Below are 22174 nucleotides of genomic sequence, written 5' to 3'. Positions count from 1 at the left end.
AATTGCAGAATTTGCATCTGAACTTATGGGAGAAGTCCTGCACATTTACAGGGTGTGTGTAGGAGGCTTCTACCTCTGTGAAAATGTGTGCAGCTTTTATAGTTAGTAAAGTAATGTGTCTCTCAGTTAGTAATTCCGAGCTTATCTCGCTACATCTCGCTCTCAAGGAGAGGTGTTTATTGTCAGCAGGGGATCTCATCTCCCTGGTGCCAGAGATAACTCACTACTGGACATCTGTCCAGCCTGGTTTATCTCACCACAATTCCTGTGAGGGGGGAGAATGTCCCAAGAGATGCACCAGCTGATGGACATAGCAGATAAGCTCTTCTGAGGCAGATGGAATATCCTGTTGCATATATATAAGAGCAGGAAAGAGAGTTAGCTAATGATCCTTAGCCTCAAGAAAATATGACCACCACAAACATATGAAAGAACTTTGAAGTTCACCAGGGCAGTCCTACAAAGTTTAACTTGCTCCTTCTTTCAACGTGTCTTCCAGAAGAAACTGTTAAAATAAAAGCTCTTTTAATAAACTTTTAGTATTTCTTGATGGCTTTATCAGGTGAATGTGTGCATGTTAGCAACACAAAAGCACTTGCAGATACCCTCTTCTCATTGATATTTTTTTTTCATTTATTTAATATCAATTAAAGAAAAGGAAGACGTGGTTGGGCCAAAATATGCATTTCTGCGACATCTTGCAGCTGCCTTTACAGTGGCTCTCGATTGTCAGATAACACAATCACAGAATAGTTGAGGCGGGAAGGAGACTCTGGAAGTCATCTGGTCTGACCACCTTGGTTTCCAGGATAAGATGCTTCATCACTTTCAGGACCCAAGGTGAAACTGACTGGCCTGCAGTTCCCTGTGTCCTCCTTCCTACCCTTCTTGGCTAGAGAAGTGACATTTTCTTTCTGCAGTCTTGCGTCACTTCTCCCAGTCACCATGTTTGACTGTTAGGAGTGGCCTTACAGTAACATCTGACAGCTCCCTCAGTGAGCTTGTGAATGTGTCCTGTCAGGGACCATGGACCATCTATCCAGTTTGCTTAATTATTCCCTGACCTAATCCTCTTCCACCAAGACTACACCTTCCTTGCTCTAGCCTCATCTGTTGTTGTCTGGAATCTGATATTCCTAAATCAGATCAGATGTGGTTGTGTGAATTCATTCAGACTGTTGTAATGGCTGAAACTAGCAGGTCTGATGGATAAACTTGGAAATGCATTTTAAATGGCAAGCATTTTGTGGGTGAAAACACAACTTGAGTAAGTATTTAAGGACATCTTACAACACCTAAGAACAGCAGCTGCAGATTTTCCAGGTGTACCTGTGAATGGGCCAGAATAGGTGGAAAAACTACATGGGACTTTATAGTCAATACTGACAAGATTCAAAATATTAGAGACCATTTTCATGCAGGTCGGTGACCCATGCTGAAAATTTCTCTGTGAGTATAGCAAGAAGATGTGTTTAGCCAGGGTTTTGTACTGATGTAGTTCATTAAAGACATTGCCACACTGGCTAAGATGCCATTAAAACTGTGCTTACTGTTCCACAGAATTTGACAGTGGATAAATCCATCATCCACTCTCCCAGCTTAATAACCAGCTGTCAAAGTCATTGTAATGTAACACTTTCATTATATCCAGGAAGAAATAGGACACACAAAAGGACAGAAAATGATCCTGGGAAGTCTTTCCCAGACAGATAAATGCTGCTAAGAATAAAGTAAGTTGTTATTATTAGAGCTATGATGCTAATGAAAAGTATGGACAACTCTTGAAGCTGGCTTTTTCTGTGTAAGTTTGTTTTTTCTGGTTTGTTGTGGTTTCTGGTTGTTGTTTTGGGGTTTTTCTTTTTGGTCTTTTTTAGTGCAGAAAACTTAAAAAAAGGTACCCACACAGTTTGCAAGAGTTTGAGATAAATGGTTCATATTATTTATGTAGCAGACATTTTAAAGAAACAGATTAAGAGAAGGTTGTCCAATTTGCTAGTTTAAAACTTTTGAAAAATGGTCACACACTATACCACAAAACTCATGTTTTTTATGTTTTCTCTTAGGAACGTCTCTTGATGAGCCTTTTGCCCAGGAATGTTGCAATGGAAATGAAGGAAGACTTCCTGAAGCCTCCTGAAAGGATTTTCCACAAGATTTACATTCAAAGGCATGACAATGTTAGGTAGGAATGATGTAGCCCATGACATTAACTAAAGAACTAAGAGTATTTAGTACAAGGACAGTGATGTATAATTGCAGTAAGGTTTCAGAGAAAAAAACAAACCAAGCAATATAGTGAAGATTTATCATTTATACAAAGTAGAAGAATGGATGCACTAGGAAGATTTAATAATCTTCTCAGGAGATAAGCCTGAATCAATAAATGTCTTAGAACAGTGGTGCCAGGAGACTGACAACTTTTTCCAAATGACTAGTCATTGGTTTTGTACTGTATTATGTTTTGGGTGAACAGGAGTATTTATTATCCATGGTAGTTTTTACATATTTATATTTTTCTGATATTAAGATGAATTAATTCTAAGTTAATATATTTTCCTGGGTAATACCATGGAAACACAGAAAGAAAGTGTGATGTTAGCTTAAAAAATGTGTATTTGTCCACATCACATGAGCATTACCCCCCCAGAGATTATTGACTAAGGCTCAGTTCTACTACTTGCTCTTGTTCAGTAGTTGACTCTGTGCAAGTGCTGTCATTTATATTGCTTTTTCTTAAAGTGCATTCTCATTTGTTATTCTTCTTTGCCTCCAGAACAAATTCCTTAAAGACCTTGCCTGTGTTTTATCACACTACTGCCAATGCCTTGCTTCCACATCAAAAACAGCATCAAAGAAGTTCAGTTGGTGTCATCCTTTTACTAAACAAGGAGCAGTGTTAGTAAGTGATGCCACAGAGCTGCTTTGATTTGCATGGTGTACTCATGTAGCAAAGGAGTAAACTTCAGCACCTCCTCCTCTCCCTCAACCACTGATAAGTTTCTTCTCTCAAGATTTAGTCTACCTCCCATTGAGCTGGCTTTAATATATGCAAGGACCAATTCCTAGTGACTAAGCTGTTGCAACTAAAAGCATCCCTGTAACTAAGGGAACCAGAGATGTCTGTGATGGGAGTGTTCAGAAGACTGCCATATTAGGTCAGTTTTACACTGCAAAATATAACATTACTGAATTAAAAATTAGTAGTTTACTTCATGTTAATGGTTAAATTTTGCATAATATTAATCTCATCAGTTTGCATACAAAACTTGGTCTTTAATATCAGTTTAAAGTTGATTCTAAGTGCACACTGCCCCCAAGCTGATGCTGAAAATGACATTGTTTACAGTATCTGATGGTTCTCAATTGTCAGTCTGACTTGAGAACTCCTGAAGGACACATTCAAAATCTGAGTTGTCTTGCTCCTTCACTTTTACTTGTTTATGTCACATGGTTTTATTCTATTGCCCTCCTCACCAACACCATTTGCACTTTTTTTTCTTGCCAGTCTTCCATCTTTGAATGATAACCTGTCTGTCTATTTTCAGTCACTTTTACTAACCAAGTCTCAACTATGCAAGGTTTTGATGCTTGGGTGTCTTCTACTTTGCCCTTTGGTGATCACATTCCTTAATACACTTATAAAAATTGTATCTAAAAATTATGTCCTCACAGTGCTATAAAACACATGTATACTATTGTTGGTTGCCCTTATATTCAGGGTCAAGGTAAGACTGATAATTATATCATGATTAGTATATTTATATCTTGCACGTGTCACAAGTCCCTGCATTCATTACATTGTGTACAGTCATCTTAGACAGCTTTGCAACTTATTATAGTGCATCTGAGTCGTCTCTTTTGCTAAGATTTTTTTGAAATGCAACCTCAGGAGTATCTTTTTTCCTACATGACATATTTTTTTCACATAACTACTAAAACTGCTGTGGTTTATTCACTGCTTCAATGTGGAGTTCATAAAACCTTTTGAATCCAAACACCCTGTCTGGAGAGGTGAATTCATTCTCTGACATTAAGAAGGTACTTTTGGGGCAAATGAAGCCCAAGTAAGATGGGGTCATTTTAATGTCACAGGTAAGATCCTCAGGGAAGAGAACTGAAAATAGCAGACCTCCCTTCATCATCTGTACTTATAAGAAACTGTACTGCCTTTAAGTCATGCAAGTGGGGTGAAATAGTGTCCAATAAGTACCCAGCAATCTGTGGCTAGCATGTCCCAGTAGGCCAGAGTGTCACCCCGAAGTTTTGTGACTGTGTAGATCTGAAGGATGAAGGAGAACTCCCAGCAGGTGCCACCCTGACACCAGTGTGAAGAGCAGCACTGCAGCATCCCTTTGGCAGGACTGCTGGTGGTCAGTGCCAATAGTATTTGCTTTACTTTCTAAAGGAGATGAAAACAACTTTTTTTTCTTCTAGGCAGTGGCAGTTCAGTGCTATAACAGGTAAACCTGAGAGATCATTCCTGTATTCTTGTGAATTGTCCTCTTTACATCAAGTGTTCTTTAAAGTGCTGCTATTAAACCAACGAAAAGCCCCTCTATAATTCTATATTCCAGGGTTTTTTAACTCCAAAGCTACACAGTGGAAAATAGAAAATGAGCTGCTCTTTTAGTTTTCCTCTTGCAATGCTTTCTTTTTCTGCAAATACCTGAAAGTATCAGAGCATTATTCTTCAGAAAAGATAGTCTGAAGGAGGCAGGCATGCAATTAGTAAACTACTAATAATTTTTCCATTCCTTAGCTGTTGAAAAACCAACAGCAAATAATATCCTCATAAGTATCAGAAAGCATCTGTTTCAGTCTTCTGAATAGCTGCCTGAAAAAAAAAATAAATTTAATCTTCCATGTGAAAAACAATGCATTCATACAGCTACCTTCTTAACCTCCTCCCAGAAAAACACGTTAGAGTGGAGATGCACATACCTCTGTAAGAAGTGAATGATGGACTGGGAAAAAGTACTGGCCTGTTTCAGATAACCATGCCAACAGCCCTGGTTTATCAATTAGTTGGTGAATATTTTATCAACTACCCAGTAGTTGTTGAATGACTGCCTGCAACTCACTGAGCCTCTGGAGGGAAATGTGTCATCCTTTGATCAGCTCTTCCCAGATCTGTAGTACATCTGCTACCTTGTAAAGTTTTTGAACAGAATTGCTGTGCAGTTAGAAATGAGGGCATGTGTTTTAAATGGAGACAAATAACCTAATGCAAATGCACTATGTAAAACAAGATATGCAAATACACATCCAATATAGCATTAGCCCACTGAGGACAATAAATTCAACAATCAGGAAACTAAAATAATTACAGCTAATGTAATACCTGTGGTTTATCAGAAGGAAATAGTCTATATACAGTCCACCAGCTGTTTCAACACATTACAAGTGTTATTTTACTGGGGTAATCCCAGATAAGGACACCATGAAAGATGTGGGAACCAGATGTCAACTTATATGTAAAGGCTACCCAACAGACCAGCTCTTCTGTGATGCTTAGAAATATGTTTTGTAACATGGAGACATGCTTTTTCTAAAATTAGGTTAAGACATTTAAGATTCATATTTCCTTGTTTCCTTATTCCTACAGGGTTGAGAAATTTACAGATCACATATGTAGGTACAGCATCTGTTGTAAAAACTCACTAGTCCTGACTGAATCTCTCCATGGACCCATAATTCAATTAAGAAAATTTCAAATTGAGTTTCAGCTCAAATATATGCCCTGTATGGAAACCTCAACACATTTTGTTGTTTATCTCTTTTGGAATGGACATTAGATATTCCTGAAACTGTTTCAACTCATGGATGGATAATGATATGGATGACTTCCTATATTACCACACAGCTTCTTGCTTCATTCTGACTCAAACAATGTTGAAGAGATTAAACGAAAGTGAACATTGAACAGCTAAAAATTTCTTGGGCTTCTGATACTGCAGTTTCATTTAGCCTTATTTTTACAAGCATGAAATAGAACTGGATGCTTTGTAAGAAAAGATATTAATTTTAGGAAACACAGTGTCTGATTTCAAAGCTACTAATAAAAAGATTCCTTATGGCGTTTTAGAGGATCTTGAGACTCAATCTGAAGCCAGAACATAATCTGCAGATATTTATGAGCAAATATTTCTGGTCTGTCCTCTCTTTCAGAAAACATCAGAACTTAAATAATTTTAAATTTAACTTACCTATTCCAACGTTTTAAAAAGCTGTGATCATGATGCCTATGAACAGACTTTTGTATGCAGTCTTTCCGAACTTGTAAGACTTCACAGTGAACTAGTTTCTGTAAATTAGTATTAGCAAAAAACACAGCCTGCCTTTGTTTTTATTTTTAATAACTCTTTTTATTTTAGAAAGCACTTTTTTCTCAAACATTGAAGTGAGTAATACATAAAATTATTGCTAAACTTCCCTTATGCTTGACCTTTGAGGCAAAAAGAGTCCTACAGGTTCCTTTCTGAGGCACCAGGTGCCATTAAAATACCTTTTTTACTGTAAGTTGTACTTTAATTAAACAAGTGGCCCAAATGAAAATAAAAATCAGAGCATACAAACCCCCCTTACTTTGCAGAGTACTTGTTTATACAAGTGGCTCCATTGAAAACAGCAGGACTATTCAAGTGCACAAAGCACATGAATGAGTACTGTTAAAAGTGAACGTTTACTACTACAAGTTGTCAAATCTCTTGTGTAACTTGGCAGAATTTCTCCTTCTGAATGCCCCATAGAGTGACATAGAAAAGAGCTGCTCTGTCAATACTCACACTTGGGAAGCAGCTTAAATCTCTTAAACCAAGTCCCAGGCTTTCTGCACTCAGGTCTAGCAGGTGCAGCTGCCTCCTGCTGTGGTGCAGGAGGGCTCCAGTCACTGTGCAGGTGCTGGCTATGCCTGCCTGCAGGAATCACAGGGGGAGAAAACAGGAATACAGAAGGTCCTGGAGTCATAACTCTGGGCTTGTTAACACAGAAATGTTTCAGATTGTCAAGGAGTGTGAGATAATGATGTATGTAACTTGTATGCCAGTGCTGAACCAGCTTGTCTCTGTGACAGAGGAGATAAATGTCTGTTTATACTTTTTCCTTTCCTGAACTTGCTCACTGTACTGCTGCTTGGCTTTTGTTCAGAATTTATATAAGTTAGAGATAGCTGTTGGTGTTTCAAACCAACAAATAGTCCAGGTTGCTTTAAAAAAAAAGTCCTTAGGAAATTTCCATTAAACATTGAAATTGTTAAATCATAGAATGGTTTGAGTAGGACAGAGCCTTCAAAGATCATCTAGTCCAGTCTCTGTGTCTGAGTCAAGTTCATCTTTCACTACATAAGATTGCTCAAAAGCCTGACCAGCCTGAGCTTGAATATTTCCAGAGATGGAGTATCCATAGCTTTTCTGTGAAACCTGTTCACCCTCATAGTGAAGAATTTCTTCCTTGCATATAATCTAAATCTACCCAATTTTAGTTTAAAACCATTCCCACTTGTCCTGTCAGTAGAGACCCTGATTAAAATTCCATCTCTAGCTCTGTTGTAGACCCCCTTTAGGCTCTGGAAGGCTGCTATGTCTCCCTGGAGCCCTCTCTTCTCCAGGCTGCACAACCACACTCTAACATGTCTTTCCTCTGCTGAAAATCCAGGTGGGGTCTCATGAGAGCAACCTCCCTCCACCTGCTGGCCACATTTCCTTTTATGTGTAACAGGATACATTTGGCTTTTTTGGCCACAGGAATACAGCCCTGACACATGTCCAATATTTCATCCACCAGTACCCCCAAGCCTTTCTTCACAGTGCTGTTCTTAATCTGCTAATGCCTCCATGTATCCATGTTTGGGATTGCCCCAACCCAGGTGCAGGACCTTGCACGTGGCCTCGTTGAACTTCATGGGACTCACACAAGCCCACTTCTCTAGCCCATCCAGGTCCCTTTGGATGGCATCCCTGCCCTCCAGTGCTGTCAACCACACCACATAGCTAGATGTCCTTCACAAACTTGTGCCCTAACTCCCTGTCCCTGTCTATCAGTAAATAAGGAGTGAAATGAACAGTCAAAAGAAAAACACTGCATTTCAGTGCTTGCAAATCTGTATCTACACTTTATCTATCATATCTGCTTTGTTGCAGTAGTCAGTGGGGAATGCAGTCATTCAAAATTTATGTCAATTTTAATTTAGTTTATGTTTTAGTTAGTTTGTATGTGTTTTCTGTGTGTAGTGTTTAGCAGGAGCCCTTCATTGGTAGCTGTAGATGTAATTCCTTGTAATACTTTACTTGAAAGAATTGTCTTTGCAACATTTTTTTTTAAATTTATGTTTTCAGAAATCTAGATGCATTTCATTAAGAAAGAAGTATCACAAGATCAGAGGGACATTGCGATAAGAAATGTTCACAGTAAACTCCTCTGAAGAAATTTTTTTGTAAAATTGTTGACTTGTGCAGTTTCCTAGTCTCATTCTTCAGATTATGCATATTTGGAAATGTTTGGGTTATAATTATTTTAAGATCATTTTGTTTTATTGAGAATTAAAGCAAGCTATTTGTGTATAAAATATTAATTAAAAAAAGGTTGCTTTCTCTCAAAAATCAACTAAATTTCCTATGAAATGTAGAAGGTGACTATGTAAAAGCAGGCTATGTTTTTAGTGGGGAATATTTAAGCCACACTCTAGGTATCAATTAAAAATGGATTTTAAAAGTTATAACTAAACACTATTACACAAATAAAAGTTAAAAACTCAAGTAGATTTGCACTTCTTTTACTAGATGAGAGTAAGAGCAGTAAAATTTGAGAGAAAACTTTCAGCCTTGCTCTGGCTGTGCAGAAGAAGAAAGGCATTGCTAATCCATGTGTAGCTGTATCAACAAGTGGTTATTGCAGTTATTATCTATGAGCAGAAGGTGTTAGAGGAGCAATGGGGACTTTAAGTCACAGAAAGAAAAACCTTGAGAAAGAAAGCCATTGGAAAATGTATGCCTTGCATCTCAAATAAAGCAATCAGAAGGAAATATTTCTAACTAGTCTTGTTCTGCTGTTCTCTTGCACTTCAGTAACACTCCATATATGTTCTCTCAGATTTTGTAAGCAAGCAGGCAGCAACAGGAGCAAGCAAGCCTCTAACCCAAGACTGCACTGCTCCTGAAACACAAGAGAGTCACAGAGATTTTAAAATCAAGTTCACAGCAGAAGTTTGAGAAAGCTCTTCTCAACAACTGATTATTTTCCCCCTAGGATATAATTAGAATATTAATGTGCTATTGCAACTTATGATTGCTAATAACTTATCTAAACACCAAAATAATTTCAGTTTTTACCAGATTAGCCAAACATTCAAATCCTGTGAGTTTACTGATAAAATCCTGGTATTATTGGTAAGTCATGGATTTGCTTTGCTTATAGGGTTCATCTGACAAAGAGAAAAATCGTCTTGGGTCAGGGACTTGCCAGACTAGTGCAGAGGGCTCTGAACTAGATCAGTCAGGGTAGGGGGACACCTATCCCTCACAGTCCTGACATTCAGGTGTCAACGTCTCTAATGGATGCCCGGAACAGTGCAAAGGCATTCTAGATATTCCAGCCAGTGAGTCAGTTTTATCTGGGTACTAAAGATTGTCAAATCAGCATTTACATGAGCATTCATTTTGCAAAACTCAGTTTTGGGTCATAGTTGTAGACTAAAATAATGACATTACTCTGTATAAATGAAATCATATTTTAAAGAAATTAGTATCTTAGGAGTTAAGTACAAAAGAAATTAACAAGCATTATTGAAGTGAAATGCTAATCTTGCCGTCTGAAATACCTTCAAAATAAATTTAATAAGACCCTTAGAACGTATTTGTAGGTTTGCAAGTTAAGTTTTAGAAAAATCAAATAATGTCAAAGAAAATTCTATAAAGCAGTGAAAGGCATATGTGCATTTTCTATATAACTTTGGGATTTTACTTTGCATGGTATATTTTTCTTTGAAAGATTTATGATTAATCATCAAATTGAAGGTGACAAAACTGAGTGTTATATCGCTATTATCTAGAGTTATTACAAAGTGTGTTCAATCAAATACCGGGTTCTATCATCTGTATCTGCATTTGTAAGCATCAGCACTGTAAGGTGATGAAGTTCAGGTGAATATTACCATGAATATTGTATGAACATAATGTATGTATCAGTAAGAGTCCTTTTCAGAAGCAGTTTACTACGAATAGTCAGTCAATGAAAATAAAAAGGAATGTGTTAATTTACAGTATACATGGGCTAATCAACAATTCCAATTAATTTAAACATATCTTTTGGGATGATCATGTATCTTCAATTAATATGCTTTCTTCAGAAAAAGTATAAGGGCATAACCTTAAAGCTGCAGGACAAACCATTTTTGTTAATTAGAAGTTCCTGTTAATACCTTTTCATGGATAGTTTTTAACCTTTCTGTAATCCCAAGTGACTTCAGTTTTGTGATTATTGCATCTGCATACTTAGCTGCAAAAACCCAATATTAAAAGCCAGGTCATATTTTGGTTCAAAGATAAGAAAACATGCAAATTAGTATTTTAGTGATAGCAGTGACAGACTTGCTATATTCAGGAACCTGCTATTGACTTCAAGAGGAGTTGGCATGAATGCTTTAGCTATGAACAAATATGTAAGATAGTTGTTAGTGACTTTCAGCTTGAGAATGATTCTATAGACATTGTAAACAGAAGTGACAGGTGGAAAATAGTCAGAAAATTCTGCAACTGAAATTTGTTAATGAAACACTTCTTACAGACTTAGCCCTCAGACACTTTAAGATCTGTGGTGTTTATGGAAACTTAGTACTTTCATTTGTAATGCTTTGCTGCTCCTTATAATTTAAAGCTGTGAATACTAAGGGAATATTTAACCACATGCACTGTCTTTAGACACTGCAATCAATGTTTTATTTTGCTCTACTATGCTCCAATATATTTGGAAAAATAATATTTATGCAAACCTGTGTGTCAGTTGTATTTAATTATAGTGGTATTGTGGGGGTGAATATGTGTACAAAGCTTTGAGACAGAAAATATAAGTTTGTTAATTATCACTGGTGGATTAGGAGTGCCCCTCTCTTCTCTGCTGCTCCCTTTGCTGCCCATGGCCGGCAGGGCTCGGGGAGCTCAAATAACAGCTGTCCCCTCTTGGCTTCTCACCCGTCCTCTCTGCCCCCACGCCTGAGACTGCATCTGCTCCCTCTGCCACTCTGCTCCACTCTCCGTCCCTGCTGGGCAGTGCCCGTGGCATCTCCACTGCCATCCCTGCCATCCCTTCCAGCTGCTCCAGCCGGTCTGAAACAAGCCCCCAGGGTTTTATAACGACCATAGTGGCTTCCAGAGCCTGTTGCTTGTACTTTATCCCTCACTGAAGTAAAAAGAGGATCCATGCCTTAACAACTGGGTTTTCCTTCACCGAAACTCATCTTCTCATGTTTCTTGGAACCTTTTTTCTTCTATTTACAGGGGTATGTACAAAGAGAGTCCAGACTTCTGGCGGCTCTCCACTCTGCTTTTTGGCTCTTCTTGTTGTTTTTGGCAGCTTTTTTCTCTGCAGACAGACTCTCCACGTCTGTCTTCTCTCTCCCCCACTCTATGTGCAGCAGCTGTGTCAATCCCATTGGCGGGGAATTGTTATATTTGGGTCGCAGTTCTGGAGACAGGCACATGACAGATCACCCTGAGGATCATGCAACACAGCCTAGATTTATTGATGCACACCCTCTTTAATAGGGGGTTCAAAATTCCTGCACTTGGAACACCTGATTGGGCGAGATTTCAACACTGCCCAGTTCACTGGCCAACTATACGTCATTCAGGATTGAATGGAATTGGCTGGGGTCCCCTGTTTGAGTTCGAATCCAGCCTACCCCTGTTTCACCCTGGGACTCATTTACTTCTAGGCTGGTTGAGTTTGGGGGTTCTGTTATGGCCAAATTCGTACATCCAACAAGGAGGAAATCAGGCAAAAATGCTAGGAGGTGGATGGATAAGGACCTGCTGAGAAAACCCAGAGAAAAAAAAAAAAAAAAAGAAGCTTTCAGGAAGTGGAAATGAGGACAGATGGCCTGGGAAGAAAACAGGAAAATTGTACAGGAAGGTAGGGACAAGGTTAGGGAAGCCAAGGCCCAGATAGAATTGAGTCTGACCATGGATATTGAGGGTAGCAGAAAGGGCTTCTATAGATACGTTGCAAGCAAAAGAAAGACTAGGGATCTCTTGGACTCTCTCTGATAGGAAATAGGAGACCTGGCTACCCTAGACAAAGAGAAGGCTGAGGTTCTCAACAACTTTTACACCTCATTCTTCAACAGCAAGTGCCCCAGCCATGCCACCCTGGTGAAAATAACCAAATGCTGGGACTGAGAGAATGAACACCTTGAGCCCACAGCAGGAGAGGATCAGGTTCAAGACCATTTAAGGAGCCTGAATGTGTGCAAGTCCGTGGGACCTGAGTAGATTCATCTGTGAGCTCTGAGGGAACTGACAAATGAAGTTGCTAAGCCACTATCACATTTGAAATGTCATGGCAGTGAGGTGAAGTCCCTAATAACTAGAAATAGGGAAATATAACCCTCATTTTTAGAAAGGGGAAAGCAGAAAATCTGGAGAACTACAGTCTAGTCAGTCTCGTTTCTGTGCCATGTGAGATTGTGGAGCATTGCTGAGCCCCTGGGCAATGAGGTAACACCAGCCACAGCACTGTGATAGCTACCTACACATTCACATCACTTGTAGGGAAGAGCAGTGCTTGAGTCATGTGCAAGCTATGCTGCTGAGTGAGCAGAAGTCACATTGGTCCTTTGTTTCCAATTTCCTTCCACTTTCATTTATCTTCTTTCATTAATAATTAAAGAATAATTAAAGGAGATTGGGGTTTTTTTAGTTTTCCACCAAAGTGCCCAATGGCATTATTAATTCTGTGGAATTGTTTAATTGTGCGGAATTAAAGAAGGGACAGTTACATCCCAGAATGGTCATTAAGAGTAACAATTGTTAATTGGTAGCTTCTTACTTCTTCCTTCTATATATGCCAGCATTTACACTTTTAAAAATAAAATTACCTGGCAATCATTATGCAGTGTTCCTTTGCATACCATACCATTATGAGGAATCTTTCATGCATAAATAAGGTAGCCTTAGTTTACTCTTGTTTAATCCTCTCTGAGGATGTGGACCTCCACATCAATTACAGATTATGTTACTGTGAAGCAAGACTACTTTGCTCTTGAATGAGTGTATCTGCTGGAGTGATTAATATGCTCTAACTCTGATGTCACTCCTGTAGCTGCTTTGTTTTAGCTTTTCTGAGCATGTTAGGCATGGCCTAAATTTAAAGCTTTCAGTATTTTTGTGTGAATAATATATCCAAAACAGAGGAAAGGGAATTTCAGTGACAATGTGGGGACTTGGACTTTGAGAATATTTGAAAATATTTGGCCCTGGAAACAGCTCAGGTTTATGACTGGAATTCTGGCACTGTATATCTTATAAATTTCTCTTTAGTACCATTATGATTTCATGGCCGTAGCAAAAATTCAAATCTCTCCTCTGTTCTCCTTCTCTGTGACTGACTTTTCCATCTTCTCATAAAGAACTTCTTGTCCTTTACTTTCCAAAAACCAGAGCAGAACATAAAAAAGTTTATTGCCTCAGTTGGGTAATTTGACTCCACGTCACAGACCAAGATGCTGCTCTAATTTCTTTTAGACTTTGTACAACGAGAGTATGTGTTAGTGCTGCCCCACATACTTGTAGTACAAGTAGTGTGGGAAAAGACTATAGATGGACACAGATGGGTCTGGCAGTTGGAAACCCAGGTGGAAACACTGATTAGGTGTAGCGATTTTGGTTCACCAGTCTGAGTTTCCTGGCCAAGGCACCAATTAATGTAGTGGGTCTAATGCTGGTCAAATGCCAGTGCACTCACTAGAATTATTTACTCATTTTCTGCTGCGAGATAAGGATTAGGAGGAAAGCAAAGCAGGCTCAAACTTTAAAGGGTGTAAAGAAAACTATTAACAGAATTTAAAGAAAAATAATAAGAAAATCAGAATAAACCTTCAGTACACTTCTCCTCCTCCCACACCCTCTTTTCTTTCCCTCTGACAACGTAAAGAGACTAAGCCTGGGACTTTCAGTCAGTTTACCACCTCTAAAATAGTCTTTCTTCAGTTCACTTAGGGAGAGGAGTCTCTCTTGCCATGCCATGGAGGCTTCTCCACAAGAAACAGCTCTCTCATGGCTTCAATGTCACAGAGAATCAGCTGCCCAGCAAAGGAAAATCTGTTTGCAATGTGGAAGTTCCTGCCGTGCCTTGCAGCTTTTCCACAGCTGCTTTCATGGGCCAAATATGCAGGTCACTTTGCTGGTGTTATTGATCTCTGTTAATGCATTTTACATTACCCATCACTTGACTGGTCCACTTTTATAATAGCAGAGACCTGAATCAGTAAAATTAACTAAATGCTGACTTTTTTATTGTAAGAAGCCTTTTTGTTATGTTTAAATGGCATAGAAATGGAATAACTATTTTTTTCCTTGAACCAGGGCCATCTTGAGCAATGTTCTCATAATGCATTCTCCAAGGAGTACTGATAGAGACACTGCCCCAAGGATTAACATGACAACGTAGAGGCTTTGTTTGTAGACCAAAGTCATTGAACTTTGGATGAGGTGGTTTTGTGCTGGGATGTGCTACTTATCGGCTGTGATGGACAAGGGATTTAAACAACTGGGTTAAATGAAATTACAGAAGCATGGTCTGAGTCAGGAGTTGTATTTGCCATTTTTTTGTAACATATTCAGAGCATTGAGACTTGCTTATAAAGAGTGGAAAACAGACTGATTAGGCTTGCTTTTCTAGCATTGCTTTTTAATCTAAAGAGTGAAGTTTTGTTGAGGTGAATGGGAGTACATAATGTCTAATTCAACTTACAATTAGCAAACTAAGTTTTACACTATGTCAAGTATACCTAGGCTATATATCATGGGATGGTTTATCGTGCTTTCATTAATTTTTTGGCATTTCTAGTCTGGGTGTTGGAGATAAATGCAGTGTGTTCCTGATTCTGCTCTTCTACCAACAGAAGGAGTCTAAAGAGTTGAAAGGATCACAGCACCACACTCTTTAAGTTTTCTGATTTACACAAGAATTTTTATTCTCTCGATCATAATGGTACCTGCACTTCAATGATCTCCCTTGATCATCACTGACTAGCCAGGATTGTTAAAGCAGATAAAACTGTTGGACATTAAAACCTTGATAATACTGATGAAAGCTGGACACTTACCTGAGCCAGGCAGAACAGTGCAGAGAATACTGGCTTGACATTGTGGATTTTAGCTCCTCACAGGGAGCTGCTGTAAGACCACATCACAGAGCTACTGCAGCTAAGTTATTAACCCCTATCTTTCAGTACATGGTAAAACCCATGCAAGGTTTATCTCTTTGGCTGTGGAGCTCCAGCAGTGCAAAATTGTCTCTGAAACCAATTTAGCTGATGTCCTAGCTGCAAAGAGAATAAATTGTTCACTGTGCTCCTAGAGTACTCATTGGGCACTCTATGAATGAGGTGCTTTTCTTCATGTGCCAGGTAGGTTTGTAGCCGTTGAAAGCATCTGAGAGTTCTCTACAACAGTTTACAGCACCAGACTAATGCCTATTTTTCTGAATCTTTTCCATTTTTTTTTATAACTGGCACTTTATTGATAATATTTCAGGAGTTTTTGGAGTTTGTGCTTTGGGTCACATTTGTGCTATGAAAGAGAATAACGAGAATGTGAAGATATCTTCTCTACTGATTTATCTGTGTCTCTTTCCTTCTTTACAGCATTTTGTTTGCAGACATTGTGGGGTTCACTAGTTTGGCATCACAGTGTACTGCCCAAGAGCTGGTGAAGCTGCTGAATGAGCTTTTTGGAAAATTTGATGAATTAGCTACAGTAAGTACAACCTTGTTATTTCAATTTAATTTACATTTCCTTCTGGAAAATGCTACATCAGTTATGCATGCTAGAAATCTGTAATAGACTGATTTAGCCCCACATGTCATGAATTTTGAAAGCTTCAATCTTTTATTAATATTCTAGATAAAAACCAATCTTTTTAATTGTTTAGGAAAGAAGTGTAGGTGCTATTTTTAAACATACTTTTCTTCCCCCTTCATGCAGTCCATCAGCGTTCTTCATTGGTTTTGTTTGTACAAAATAGAGAAAATGTTTCAATATTTACATTTTTATCCTTCATCGAAAAAAATCAGAAAAATGGAAAATATGAATATTGGCAGTATGGCATAAAACCTTCTGTGATAATAGGAAGCTAGAGGGTAAAATTCATTCTTCACAGAGAGCACTCCTTAAAACAGAAATGATGGTAGCTTTTCAGAGAGGTTATTGGAGGCAAAGTAGGATCCATATCATAAATTGATGACTATGTTTTTGCACTTATATTCTGCTAGATTCCCTAAGGAAGAGAAAATGAGAGAAATGTTCCCTGCCTATAACTCCAAGCAGCCTAATTTGACAAGAACCATTTGATGGGAAATGATACGAATTTCTGTGCCAGAAAACGTCACACATCTTGTTTCAAATTACATTTAACAAGATGCTGAAAATGTGTTTTCCCCCTGAACAAAGCAGAACTTCATCAAATCTATCTTATTTGCCAGCTGTCCTTAAAACCTCCATAGCTGAGAAGTAACTCTTCCACATAAATTATGCTCCTCTACTGTCTAGCTATTTTGTCCTCAGACTGTGCAGCAGCCTAAAGAAAATATTTGTTTAGGCCTTTGAAATAAATAGCATCCACATTTTTTCAGTCCAAACTCACTTCTCCTTGATGCAGTCTTTCAAGTGAGATCTAAAGCATGTGGACATTTTGCATCTAAACCTCCTTCTTGATAAACAGTTCTCAAGCACCCCAAGGAGAAAGAAACCTTCTGCTTCACAAGGTGCTAGGGTTGAGCAAGACCTATTCTTAGCTGAGTGGGTTATCCTTTGATGGAGTGCTATGTTCTGATTTGCACTAGATATTCAAGTCATAACAGAAAAAGGACTCGTGTGTTCCCTTCTTTCCAAGGAAAGCAGAAGATTAACTTAGATGCTTAGTAGAGATGCAATAGAATTCTAGGAGTTTAGGCATGAATTTGTGTAACCAATTGATTACTGCAACTACTGGCAGTGTCTCATAGAAAGCACAGGTCCTCAGCCCAGAGTACTTCATAGATTATGCCTTAGAAATAAAAATGGACTTCCATTTATATAGTTATTTGTGAGAGCTTAAATGATTTGAGAAGATCAAATATCCTCCTTACTTTGCTTTCATTTTAATTTTATTACTGAATTTCATCCATTATATGTCAACCAGACATCTAATAAGCTCTGTTAAACTTATAATGCTGTTATTTCTGGAGTCTTTACAGCCATTAAATACAGAGCCATGTAATAAAGGGGAAGCACTGTGGTATAACACAAGATCACATGTGTGCACACAGAAATAGATAAGCCTAAGATGTGTCACGGCACTGAAGCCAGGGACATGGCTGCCCTACTGTGCTTGCTCCCTCTGCAGTGGCTGTGTGCTGTCAGAAGGCAGAAGGTACCAGCCTTCAGGCAGACGCCAGCTTTTGGAGCAAGGTCAGTTGTTTGTTCGTGGAAGAAGTAGTTTGGAGATAGCAGAAGAGCCAGAAAGTCTTAGTTTTTCTGTTCAGCCTGCAAGGATTCTTTTTCAAATTAAAAAAAAAAAATCTCATGGTTTCTTTCAGCTATGTGAGGAAGATTTGCTATTTAGGGGTCCTTTTAGTTCAGATTGTGCTTCCCTGAGGTGTAGTTAAGGACGGACCTACAAGCTTTCCTTAGTGCCTTGTTGAGACTTGTAATTGTGTCTTCTGCAGTCAGGGAAAGGTTCTGAGAAGTACCGTTTTTCAGAAGGATTCTGATCTCCTGGTTAAAACAGCTTCTAGGTATTTAGTATTAGGTCAAAACAGAGGACTGGGCTGATTTTAAAACTGTGCTGTGCTTGAGTATTCAGAATGATTAAAGAGGAAATTGCAGAGACTTTAAAGAAGAGTGTAACAGTGATAGGTAGGGTCCCTGTGATTACTAAAGCGCAATTTGTGAGCGTACCTGTTGTGTGCTTCTGTTTGTGTGCTGCTGTTTCTTGGGAAACAATGTCAACTGGAAGGTGCAGTTTATGACTACCTTTCTTGAAACAATTGCCCTGTCTTAAAAATATAATACTTTAAGAGAGTACCTCCCACCACTGTAGAAAGTAAAATGAGTATAAGGCAGCATATATTTGCTGGGAGCCTCAAGATGAATCTTGGCATTTTGGCACATTGACACATTGTAGAAATAGTGAATTTTTGCTTTTTGACAGCATAGTTCTGCTAAACTTCGTCCTTCCCATATTTAGAAGCTGGTTTATGCTTTTTATATTAGTTATTTCTCTCTTTCCATATGCTGTTTCTTTGGATGTTTCTTGGTTTGTGTTTTTTTGAGGGGATTGTTTTTGTAAGGCACATAGTTTTGTTCTCTTTGAAATGCTATACCTTTTTTTAAAAAATCACAATAGTTTCAGATATAGTTACAACTCATGACAGGGAGTTCTGAAAGCAAATCTTATGTTTCAATATAAAGTCATTCAGTTACTTTGAAAATGTACTTTAGAATTCTGTTAGTAGAGAAGGGGAAAAAATCCTGATCTTACTACTTCCTCTTAGAATTCATTTGTACTTTTATCATGTCCTTTCATGTCTATTCACCTCTAGAGAAAGTATATTTTTTAAACACTTATCTTCCACACGTTATTTTTCCCTTGCAAATCACTGAGTCTTGGGAAGAGTGCTAGGGAAGAGACAATCAGAATACAGTACTTAAAATCATAAAATCATAAAATATCTTGAGTTGGCAGGGACCCATAGAGATCACCAAATCAAAAGTTCTTTTCCTTGCGGTACTACCTAAAACTAAACCATATGATGAAGAGCATTGTCCAGATGCTCCCTGAAAATTATGGAATGATTCCTATTTTCTTTGTCACAATAGCACTGTTTGGTTTCTTAAAGAAACAGTCTTAGGTAATCATATTTCATATAGGATTTTGAGGTCTCCTCAGTAATTTTTGAGTCCTAAGGCCCACTTCAATCACTTTGAAGGAATGTGAGTCTCAAAAATATAAACAAAAATGAGTGTCATTATTAGTATCCTTGCAGGAGTGTGACTTCATCCTAGACAGACATCAGAGAATCCATGCAGGAAGGTGCTATTATGAATGTCCTGGGGTTCATTTGTATGTCTGGTTACTGAAGTTTTGTAATGTCACCGTCTTTAGGCACCCTGATACAAGCATTTGGGGTGAGTTTGTCCATGCAAGGACTCCCTTGGGACATAACAATAACAAGCCACCTTCCTGAACATAGAGTTGGTGAACTTTCTCATCAGGCCCATGAACAGTTAAACTCAAAAGGATTGATTTCAATTGGATTTTATCTCCTGCTCAGGCTTAGTTTACTTAGTCCTGGATGTTACGCTGAAGTTTTTTGGTTTCCTCCCATTAAACAAGAGTAGCTTTGTGCAGTCTCAGATTTGGCCCTGCTGATAATCATTCTGCTTTACATATTATCTATAAATGCTCCAAGCAACTGGTCTTTGAATGAGGTCTTCAGATGCCTTGCAATCAACCTTTGATACTCTAGCTAGCATTCAGTTTGTCATTCTTCAGCTTACTTGTAAGAGTGACAAATTTTAATGAGATATAATCATTTGCATTATGCTGTCATGGTCAAAGTTCTATTATGTTTTGATGCAGTTTAGACATGTCCCAAATATTTGACTTGTAATATATCATCTTAATAGAAAAGAGGAGGCAGTTATACAACATCCTGAATTTTAATGAAACAGGTTTGATTTTTAGAGAAGTTTCTATTTTCTTTAATTGCTTTGTTCTTTGGTATATCTTTTTTCTCACATACTTCCTGCATCTAATCTACATGGAGAATTAATTATTTGTCTTTAGAGATTCAGCTATTTGCCTTTCAGCATCCATCTTTCTGCATCTTGGACTTCTAAAGCGTTTCATTTACAAGCTGACAAGGATAAGAGTTTTAGGTGCTTTTCAAAGGACATCACTAGCAGAGGGTTTTAATGTTCTGAATGAAAGTTCTTATTTCTTCATGACACTTTTGGTATCACATCTATTTGGTAGACTTATACACACCACTTCCTTGTTCTTTCCATTTACAGTTACCTCCAGGCTTTGTCAGGCTGAGTCTATTTTTATTTCTTTCCATTTTAATTTAGTATCCTTCCTTGATTGCCTTCTTAGCATTTAACAATTTTTACTTTGCATATTTCAACTTTACTGAAGTGTTTCTTTCTACCAATTTCAGCTCAAAGATACTGAACTGAAAAACATTGTTTCTGAGCCTTAGGCAAAGAATCAGTAGATAGTATTTTTAATCAGCTTATGTGTTTTTTAACTGTGTCAAGAACAGTCAGTTCTTTGCTGAGCATTGAACTAGATTTTCCTAGAAGTAATCACTCTAAAAATTGCTTATATTGCATCTATATAATGTTTTTAGTTTATATTAAGATAATTATGATGAATTTTTAAAATATAAAATGAAAGAAGTTTTGTGGCCTGTTTAAGATGGGCAAATTAGTGCTGGAAAGCATAAGTATAAACTTATAGCATGCAACCCTTCTTTGTGAAAATTAGTGTGCACTAGGGGGCAGGATATTTATAAATGCTAATTTTAAGGGGACTTGTCTCCTCAATTCCTCTTGAAAGTCAGCACAGACACAGGATCCCACTGAGGCAGATCACTACATAAGTTTAAGTCCAGTTGTGAGCAGCCATCTGGAGACATCTCCTAGGAGAGAGCTAAGGAAGTAAACTTTCTTAAATGAAAGTGGTCTAATCAATAGGCCTGTAGCTATGTAGGATCAGGAAATAATGATGTGTGTGCAGAGCAAAGCTGAAATAAGTGTCTGGGGAAAAAATTAACATTACACACTTTAAGTACTCTAAGAACATATAAATGGCCAAGTACTCCAGAGAGTAGTTCTTGCCTATTTTACAGTATATTATAGGTAAGAGGATACTGTGCTTGATATGCTAATTCTTTATCACAATTCTTGCATAATTTGTATGCTCATAGTAAATTACCAAATTGTTCTTGAGTTTGTATACTGCAAATATGAAGTTTGCATCTTTGTGCAGGACTGTATTGGATTGTTCCAATCAGCCTCAGGTGGTTGAAGTTTGGGCATCTGTACTGACACTTATTGTTTTGACCTGTTGTGCAGCTAGCATACAGAAAAGTATTTCTGGAATATGGAAAAATAACCATTTCCTGAAATTTAGAGCTTAATTTTTCATCATTTTAGAGTGTATTTGCTTTAGGCTTGCTTCTCCTGGAATACATTTTCATAAAAACACAGAATCTGAAAGGATACTTAGTAAACCTAGTAAGGAGACAAGCATGTGTGTCAGTCATGATGATTGTATAAAAAATACTTGCTAAAATCCTTTTTCATTTCCAAGTAAATTCATATATAACTGTTGCATAGGTTTTCACTCTCCAGAACTAGAAACATTTTGACACTTTATTTTGGTAAAATTACACTCCATGTAAAGTCAGGAAAGAATTTATTGTAAGAATGAGAATGTAGACAAAAGTTAGGTCTTTTCAGGTCAGAATATATAATTGCCGATAAAATTGAGAGAAAGCATTTAAAACGAATGCCATCCTTTTTAAAGCTATAATGAATAATTGTACATTTTTTCATGTATAATGTGGCTCCCACAATGGTAGATAATTTGTAATGGCTTCACAAACACATTACTAAATTTACTAATTTACTAAAAGCGTACAAATACTCATCTGGAGATGGCCAGCTTTCCCCAGTCAGAGCCTATCCAGTAATTTTCAAGTAATTTCCTATACTTCCTATACTGCATTTGTTTCCTTTTCATATTTTCTGCCACTGTAGAAAGTCTTTTTAAGTGTATGCTAACTCTTATTGCAATAAGTATGTCTCCAATACTCTGCTAAATCAAACTCCATGGAGTTTTGCAGTTAGCTCATTCTCAAGGCTTTTTATGCTGGGACTAGCAGATGTACAAGAACTAATGTTAGTTATAAAGT

At 37.8% G+C, this 22174-nt stretch overlaps 1 protein-coding gene across 1 annotated transcript in view; it reads left to right on the top strand.

The window, feature by feature from the left end:
• The window catches only part of ADCY1 (adenylate cyclase 1), a 155400-nt gene that overhangs the window by 62411 nt on the left and 70815 nt on the right, over positions 1-22174 (top strand). The window contains exons 3-4 of the mRNA XM_014877323.2: positions 2064-2182; positions 15857-15968. Coding sequence (XP_014732809.1) covers positions 2064-2182; positions 15857-15968 — 231 coding nt within the window. The remainder of the gene's footprint in view (positions 1-2063; positions 2183-15856; positions 15969-22174) is intronic.

Source organism: Sturnus vulgaris, chromosome 1, assembly GCF_052056855.1.
Source record: "Sturnus vulgaris isolate bStuVul1 chromosome 1, bStuVul1.hap1, whole genome shotgun sequence".
Classification (NCBI taxonomy): domain Eukaryota; kingdom Metazoa; phylum Chordata; class Aves; order Passeriformes; family Sturnidae; genus Sturnus; species Sturnus vulgaris.
Note: the sequence above shows the minus strand (reverse complement) of the source record. Positions and strands in the feature narration are given on the sequence as shown.